The sequence below is a fragment of the Bactrocera latifrons genome, unplaced genomic scaffold, assembly GCF_001853355.1.
Source record: "Bactrocera latifrons isolate USDA-ARS-PBARC rearing strain unplaced genomic scaffold, ASM185335v1 scaffold_30, whole genome shotgun sequence".
Classification (NCBI taxonomy): Eukaryota; Metazoa; Arthropoda; class Insecta; order Diptera; family Tephritidae; genus Bactrocera; species Bactrocera latifrons.
In genome coordinates this window covers 1,785,776-1,795,339 of record NW_017536630.1, presented here as the reverse complement: position 1 = coordinate 1,795,339, position 9,564 = coordinate 1,785,776, and the positions used below count along the sequence as shown (strand labels likewise).

At 36.7% G+C, this 9,564-nt stretch overlaps 1 protein-coding gene across 1 annotated transcript; it reads left to right on the top strand.

Annotated features, from left to right (window-relative positions):
- The first annotated feature begins 2,608 nt into the window (after positions 1 to 2,608).
- On the top strand, positions 2,609 to 3,520 carry LOC108970528 (histidine-rich glycoprotein). Its single transcript, XM_018935971.1, has 2 exons — positions 2,609 to 2,651; positions 2,718 to 3,520. The coding sequence occupies exons 1-2, from the start codon at positions 2,640 to 2,642 to the stop codon at positions 3,408 to 3,410; spliced, it is 705 nt and encodes a 234-aa protein (XP_018791516.1). The 5' UTR covers positions 2,609 to 2,639; the 3' UTR covers positions 3,411 to 3,520.
- The last annotated feature ends 6,044 nt before the right edge of the window (positions 3,521 to 9,564 follow it).

Sequence of the window (9,564 nt, the reverse complement as noted above, 5' to 3'; positions counted from 1 at the left end):
TAAATAAAGATATTAAAATGAAATTTGGCACAAAGGATCGCATTAGGGAGGAGCATATTTGGACGTAATTTTTTTGGAAAAGTGGTCGTGGCCCCGCCCCCTACTAACTTTTTTTTACATATCTCAAAAACTGCTATAGCTATGTCAACCAAAAAACCATATCTCAGGAAGTGCTCCACCGATTTCAATAAAATCTCGATTATCACTTTATCATGCGGGAGTATAGAATCTTCGGTGACAAACGAACTTAGCCCTTCCTTACTTGTTTAGAATTGGAATTGGTCGGGCGGATCTCAAGATATGTGATTTTACCTAAAAGTATGCACCCCCTTCTAATTCAAATATATTCCATTAAAGGCCTCTCATACCATCTCGGGGTAGAATTTAATGTCTCTGGCGTATTTAGATATTAGTTTATGTAGTTTTTAACAGTACCATTATATGAAGAGTGAGCGAGGTTATCTGATTTCATCCCTTTTCGCACTGTCCGTAGGAGTTCTTATAGTATTTGCTCTGGGCGAACACAAGTCCACAGATGACCCTTGTCACTGAGAGAAAGTTTTATATCTTAATTTAGTGCTTAATTATGATACCTGATACCCCCATATACGAACTCGTTCTTTTTTCAATTCCATCAAGATGTAATAATGACGCGGGCGACTTGTTTTTTTTTTAGCCTCTTAAGATACATTTTTAACTGGAGGATTATAAAAGAAGAGCTCATGAAAGACATTTAAATGAAATACTATATGGCTATGTGAGGACAGAACGTTGCCATATAGAACATTCATCAGTAAAAATGACATTTTCAAAATCTCTATCAATATTCTCATGCGCTTGGGCAAGTCGCTTTGTCACAAGTTTTTCAGTCAACAGAGGCTTCTTCATTGTGTTGCACCATTTCAGATCATGAGTATGAAGAAGGGCTCGAGTAGTTTCCTAAGATATATCTAAACCTTTTGCTATTAATTTTGCTTGTTCTTGCCGCAGTGTTAAAGCAGAATTCCGCGAAAACAGATGCACTATTATTTTTTCATCTTTTTTGTTCATTTTTYCTATCGAACCACGTTCTGGTAAATTATCGACATTTTTAGCCACTTTATATTGCTTTATCCACTTCTGTGTAAATGCCTTCGACTTTCTCCTTTCGGGTGAATGCAAAGGAACACAGCCTCGTAGCGCGACGTGTACTTAGCACTCATGGCGTTTAACGTGATTCTCTTCCAAAAGATCAACGACAACTGAACCTTTGTTGACAATACATCAAGGACAAAGCTTCCCTCTATCGGCTAGCGAAGGAATTAGAGCGAAATCTTTCATTAACTGTCGGTAAAGTCGACCACGCTTTTACTTGACAGACTGTAAATACGTATAAATGGATGCATCAAATATATTTTTGTATGGACTTACAAACATCATACAAAGAATAATGTAAGCAGTAATGAAAAAACAATTTATCCCATTCACGAAATTCAGTTTATTTCCTCCAAGCAACTTCCTTGAGAGCAACTGACTTCATTCCGTGTCTCGAAATAAACGTATGATACATGGCTGGGAATGGTAATAAATAAATCATTAAGACTGATTTTTATTGAAGGAATATTTCTTTCCCAGCATATAATCTACTTGGACTTTCCTTTTGTTACAAGAAGTGTTAGCTTCTGAATTAGAAATAATACAAATACGTATCAATTAGGGATTTCATATAGTCTCATAAAATTAGCTAATCGAAAACATAGCGTTCTGAATCTTAAACTTGTATAACCCAACAACAATTTTTTTTTAAACAGGTATTAAAATATATGACTTTGTGATTTTCCGATGCGTTATGACATATTGTGAGTTCCCTAAATGTTGGTTATCAAGTATCATTTATTTTTTTTTTTTCTCAATTTCTAATAATTTAATGTGAAGAGCTATATTCATCTCACCATATTGTCATCCTTATATGGCTGAGTAAAATTGAGTTGGTATATGAAAACCGTTATATGTATATAGACTAGATAGGACCGAAACCTCTTTCTTATTTTGATTTCAAAAATTTCACTTTAAGGGTAATAATTTAAACTAATATCGCCTTTAGTATCATATTAAGTTTGGTTTGAGTAGACTACTTTAAGCTCGAATTTTCACGAAGCTAAACAGTCTCTACACAATAATACACCATAAGCTGGAGACATTGAACACTTGCTTATTATTTTAGTATGCGAAATAAAAATTTTTAGCCGCTTTATAACACTGTGCGGTGCGAGTGCAGTGTTTCCTGAAGAAAAGATATGTTCAGGTCTCTTGGAATTTTCGAAGAGACTTTCAAAGGCAACAAAATTCAATATGTATGCAAATATATTAGCATACTCTAACTAAGCATGAAAAAAATTCGTAAAGTGAATATAGGTTGATGAACTAATTTGCACAGTTTTCCTTTTCGCTGTTTGGTAGGCGTTGTCTTACCTGCAATTACCGAATAATTACATGGTCAGCGGCCTGAGGTACACTTGTTGGGCGATAGGAAAATGGTGCAAAACCGATCGAAACTAAAGTGAAAGAAAGAAAAATGCTTAGGTATAAAAACGCAGGTCAACTAGGAATTAGGCACAGTTCGCTCAGATCTATCACAGCTTGTAGTTAAGTTTGGAACAATGGCTTTTAAGGTAAGCTTAATTTGCATAACAGCTCTAAATATGTTCATGAATATTTAATTACTCCTTTTGGGTTAGGTTTTCGCTACCCTTTCACTTTGCTTCGCACTGGCAGTGGTTAACGCCTCGCCATATGGTCATCATGAACATGGTGGACATGGTGGACATGGAGGGCATGGTGGACATGGTGGTCATGGTGGACATGGTGGACATGGTGGACACGGTGGTCATGAAGGGCATGGCCACGGTGCTTCCAGTCACGCTTCGGTGCACTTAGTCTCACATGACGATCATCATGACCACCACGGTCATCATGGAGGCGGTCACGAACATGGTGATGGCCATGATTCACATGCCGAATACCATTTCAACTATGGTGTTAAGGACAAAAAGACGGGCGATTTCAAAGGACAAAGCGAAAAACGTGATGGCCATAAAGTATCCGGACACTACGAGCTGATTGATGCCGATGGTCACAAGAGAACTGTCCACTATACAGCTGACAAGCATAGCGGTTTCCATGCTATAGTACATCGTGAACCCACACACCATCATGTTGCTGATCACGGACACACCAGCTACTATGGCGGTCACGCTGAGGTCGAATCCCATGAAGGAGGCGATGATGGCGGCCACGGTCATGGACATGGTCATGGGCATGAACACGGTCATGGCCACCATTCTAGCGGTTTCTCCATCAAGCAAGAACATGGTGTTGCTATCCATCATCACGGTGGCCATGATAGTGGTCACGGCCATGGTGGTCATTAAGCTGTTATTTTCTATCTAATAATGTTATGGACTGATACTTGTTGATTTTTTGTAAAAAGTTTTTTGCTTTGTGACGCTTAACTAAAACTCTCATTAATACTTCATTTTATACTAATAAAGCATCTTAAAATTCAAAAGGCTTCAATGTTTTCTACTACAATATGAAAGTTTTTCGGAACTTTTTGGAATGAAGTGATCCAATCAGAACTATTCAATATTTTTGAAATTTAAAACTGGCTCCAGTGACGAGGTCACATAGTATAGCCTTGACTTCGTAAGCAAGCTATTTCGCAATAGCAACAAAAAAACGGCATCAAGTGAACTAGAAATATAATAATTTGGGATATTCATTTAATAGAATTTACAGCACATTAGGTGGTTTGGTGCATAAAACTATGGTAATGGTGAAAACGAAACCGGACAACACAATTATAATTCCATTAGGATTATTTGACTTGACAATTTTTGATGACTTTCCAGTTAGAGAGTCAATGATATTATCAAAATAAAACTTTAGAGAATTTAAGGTATGTCAAATGGGACACAACTCTCTATCAAGCACTTCGGTATAGCCCTGGACAGCAAACTGTTATGGAAGCACAACGTCAAAGAACGAGTGAGAAAAGCGAGCAATGCATATGCTCGGCACGCCTGGAGTTCGTCTCCCTCTCTCATGTTATTGTAAGACATTTTCTGCTCTTCAGTGGTATGACGAACAGACTTACGAAAATTCACCTACCGGAAGCCAATCGATAGGGTTTAGAGGCTCTTGAACTGTTATTAAATCTGCCTCCTGTAGACAAGGAAAAAGGTTGGCGTAAAGGTATGTTCGATATGCGCAATACTCTAAACATTTATACAGATAGCTCAAAAATGGACGATGGAGTTGGTGCGGAGATATATTCTCCAGAGTTTGGCAGCATTTTAAGTTAAAAGACCACGGCAGTATATTCCATGCTGAGTTCTTTGCTATTGCGGTAGCCGCGGAGTTAGCCTCTAATGCACCTGCAGGCAATTTCAAAGTCAACATTTAAGCAAACAGCAATAACCGCAGTAACCTCGTATCGCATATCACCCAGAAGTGTCTTGGAAAGCAGGACAGCAGTGGAGAGTATTGACAACCGCAAGCAACTTCACTTCTACTGGGTGCCATAAAGGCATAGGGGATAATGAAATTGTGGTCGAGATTGCCAAGATTGTTGTACGGTTAACATCGGAAAACGTGGTCAATATTGGGGAAATCCATACATTGTCTATACAACGATATGGAAAGAAGCATGGTAAAGAAAATGAAAACCCGATGGAACGCGATATCTGGGTGCGAAATTGCAAAAGTCAAGTGCAAAACGGTACAACGGAAGTACACAAAACTCCTATTGGCATTCGATATAAGAGACTGTAGGAACTGGTGGCGACACACGTTCGCAGATTGGGACTGATAGATCGGAGAAGACTGCAGGAAATATCTACAGCAAGGCACGAAGGAAACAATGGAGCATCTCTTGAGCCCTACGCTGTAAGCATCTGGGGTCCCCACACTATGATACACTTGAGGAAGTATTGATAATGAGGCCACAGAGTCTGTTAAAATTCACGTCAAGCGCAGGCAACCCATGGGATGACTGCTCCCCATGGTCCTAGTAACTGAACTCCATCTATTATGGCAAAGTACCAAAACTGGTCTATGCGTAACTTAACCTAATCCAAGGTATGCCATATCATGTCGAAAAATGGTCGAAATTGGACCATACCCTCAAATCCCTAGATATCGAAAATCCGGACATGTACATCGGTCTGTATCTGTAAGGTATCTTAATAAAAGTTACGAGCGCCTTTTTCCAGAAATAATATGTTATGGTGCCAAAGTGGATGATATCGGGTTAAAACTGCTGTTGACTTAATAGGGCATATATCAGTCAATTAATAAGATGTCTAAGCAAAGTTAAGTGAACTTGTGATAGTTACACCCCGATTAGTCCAGGAATTTCCCTGCCCAATATATGTTATGTTGAATATGTCGGTCAGTGTGTGAGTTATATGCTAATTTATTGAAAATATGTGCTCAAGTTGTGCACTTGTTAATGTCAAAAGTTAATGCCACAAGCACAGACCCTTTTCTGCTGGCACTACAACCTATGTACAGGTATTTTCGACTTTCCTCCTGACTTTAAACCATTTAGAGTGATGAAATGTGTGATATTTTAACGTAATTAAATGTTTTAGCTGAAAATGAAAGAAAATGGTCTAGGTCTTTCCTTGAGTAATATAATGACTTCCGATTATCTAGTTGACTTTTTCCGGGCTTACTCTAGATTGATTTTAAAATAAATATTTCGGACACAAATCAAAAAGAAAAGTAGAAGAAGAGAAGAAATTTGTTTCGCTTTGATGTACAAAGGTGCTGCTTTACACAAGTGCAATTTTTGACCACATTTTGCAGCAATTGGGACCTTAATACCCTATGAAAAGTAGTCAAGCGGTAGGAAATTGCATGATTTTGAGGGAAAGCTATAAACCCATAACGCAAGATAATGCACTCACAAAAGCTTTTCTTCAATAAATTGAATATTTCATTGGCTATATGATAACTCTAACATAGGGTCCTATCGATTATAACGTTATGGCGGGCTTAGTTTTTGACCACTGGTTCGCTCTGCCCATAGAACACAGCAAACAATGACTTTCTGGGGATGAAATGGGGTCTCAGCAATGGCTAGTAGATCATCGTCAACTTTTAAGAAAGGCCAACTCAAAAACAGTGACATCAAGAAGCCAAGACGAACAACTTCAATAATTATTGAAAGATTTTCAATTATAACTAATTGAGTGTCGACTACTTCTAAGGGGTTTAATATACTTACATACATGTTTCATACACTGTTATACCTTTCTGCGCAGAACGCGGGCAAATCATTGCATTTTACCTGTTTGATATCAAAAATTAAGGTGATCGAATTAAACAATTCGTTAATAATTTTAATAGCATTATATCAGTTAAAAATTGTACTCTGTCACCGGCTAAAAGCCGACCACCTATGACGACAAACTATTTCAAAGAATTTGGTACAAATTTAAAACACTATATTCGTTCGCTTAGAACTCAAATTGCTTTGGCAAAATGTTAACATTTAAATTAGCTGAATACACAGCAAGCCTGTTGACTTAACCTGTTTTTAAAGGCGGTCAAATACAATAAACTTTGTCACTTAATGATTTTGTGTGGTCGCATTTGGCATGCGTGCATATTTTAAAAATTAGTCAAATGCAAATTCGTAACCATATTTTGTTATAAAATGCCTTTCAGATTCAAATCAATGTTGTTTATAATCATGCTAACATCTACAAATCTGCAGTCAATATTTGCATAATGAGCTTATAAATAAACCTTACGAAGTTGTGGTTTTATTTCATTGAACCGATAACAAGGTGAGAGAATAAAAGATAGCCATTTTGGTGAAAAAATACTAGAAAACTTGATTTGAGCAATTTAATGCTAGAGAATTGAGAAATTCAAAACGCTTAAAAGTAAGATGAGCAATCGGCAACTGGAAACAGGGAATGAGCTAAGAAAGCGCTCGCACATTATTCACCAAAAATATTATCTAAATATGTTAATTCCAATTCATTTATAATCGTATATCAATACTAAACATATCTTATTGCTTATACAGTTTAGTGAGAGCATTAATTATTTACTTTTGTATAAGAAAAATTAATGAAACCCACACGGAATTAACTTAATTTATGAGTTTTTAAATCGGCACATGGCTGACAGCACACAAATAAATGGCTAACAAAAACCACAATAAGGCGAAACAAGGCGAAAGACAATACAGGCGGAGAAATCTCGCATGTGGATGAGCTTAGCCGGATTGGGCGGCTTGCTTTGGTCCCGCAACAGGTACTCCCAGTCAAGCACTCAGCTAACAATATAATGCTAATTTAATTTGAACAAATAAATTAAACAGCAAAATGAATCTGAGCAGAATTAAAAATAATAATAATAATAATAAATGTATACCTACTTCAAATCAGACATATGAACAGCAAAAGTTATAACGTCCATTTGGTATACATACATACATCACAAATAATTTATCGTTAATTTGAGCGTTGTCGGACTATAAAACGAATCACAAATTAGACTGTCAAGTGGCGGTAAAATATTACATTATTAATTAAAGTGGCTAAACTTGAATATAGCCAGCATAAAAGGCGAAAGCGTATAAATATTTGTTAAGAGACGCAGTATGCGAGGTGGCGCTTTGTGAGCATGCGCGACTACCGCTTGTAGCAATAGCGTAATACGAATATGTATGTGTTTGTAGGCAAATAAGTATGATGGAGAAGGCGTCACAACACATTTGTGTGGATATGAATTATTCAATTTCTGTATGCTGACAGTTAGGTATGTCGGAATTTGCAATTATACAACGAATGATCGATATTTAATCGAGGAAGAGAATTAAAAACGAAGTTGAATTATAAAATCAAAAAATCTATGTGTATTTTTATTATTAAGTTAATAGGTTTAAGCTTAGTTTACTTAAGTAATATACAAAATTGTATGGTTTTCATTCAATTTGGAATACTGGGTGTGAGATTTTTGTCCCTGAGGACATAAAATCAAACATTAGGGACAAAATACTCGCTGTACCCTCTAGATGGTTGAAGAGAAGTAAATCCAAAAAGTTTCGGCTTCTTCTTAATATTATGGGCTAATAGGAGTTCTAGAGGTTGGAAACTACCTCCGTGTGAGAGTATTTTAATGGTAGAAATTCATTTGTAGTTATGCCATTGTTTGACCGCTAGTAGAAAATGCGTTCTTGATGTTAGTAGGGAACTGGGGTCCAACGTAAGTTCCTTAACGGGGAGTGTCAAAAACGAAAGTCTATAATATTTTTTTTTTATACCCTGAACAGAGTATATTAAGTTTGTCTCGAAGTTTGTAACACCCAGGTTAAATGATAAGTATGTTGAGCTGAGTCGATTTTGCCGTGTCCGTCTGTCTGCTTGTATATATACGAACTAGTCCCTCAGTTTTTAAGATATCGTTTTGAAATTTTGCAAACGCCATTTTCTCTTCAAGAAGCTGCTCATTTGTCGGAACTGCCGATATTGAACCACTATAACATATAGCTGCCATACAAACCGAACAATCGGAATCAACTTCTTGTATGGAAAACTTTCACATTTGACAATGTGTCTTCACGAAATTTAAAACAGATTATTTTCTAAGGCAACAATGGAATCTCCGAAGAAATTTTTAAGATCGGTTAACTATAGCATATAGCTACCATACAAATTGAATGATCGCAATCAAGTTCTTGTATGGAAAACTTTCACATTTAACAAGATATATTCATGAAATTTAGTGCAGGTTTTTTTTAAGGCAACAAGGTAATCTCCGAAGAAATTTTTAAGATCGGTTAACTATAACATAATAAATGCACCTGTGAAGGGTATATTAGGTTCGGTGCAGCCGAAGATAACGTTTTTTTCTTGTTTTATCTTGAAACATTACCGTTTTTAAATAAGTTTCGAATTATTTTAGCTCGGGTTTGACTCTCGTGAACAACTTATGTTACTAATGATTGTCCAGCTTTAACCAATGCTCTACGTGTTTCCATAAATCGTACTGTTAATCTGTCAAGCGGTTTGTACATCTCTCTAACTCTGCGTCATATTAATCATTCGTAGATATGTATCTGTTTATATGTATCTGTAAAAGATTTGTACGTGTCTACGTATGATCGGACGTCCGTCAATCATCTGGTATGTGGCTTGTCAAACGGTTGCTAACAAATGGCGAAAKCAAACACTCGGCCTCTTGACACAATGTCCATCAGTCATTTTGTTTGCTAATCACATGTTGTAAAAAATTGTACATACGCTTATAAAATGCCTTGCGCTGTGCGTAAATACGTATAAGTCAAATATTGTTGTTATTGCCACTCTACACAGTCATTGCATTTGTTGTTGGTCTGACTATTTTTAAAATATTTTGCCGCTTAATAGACATTCGTTTTGTCCATAATTCAGGCGGCATACTGACATGTTAAGCTGTGCTAAGCCGCCACTTAGCACAGTTTGAAAAAACACAAACGTTACAACAAACAACCACGTATAAATATATGTGTATGCGAGCATTAGC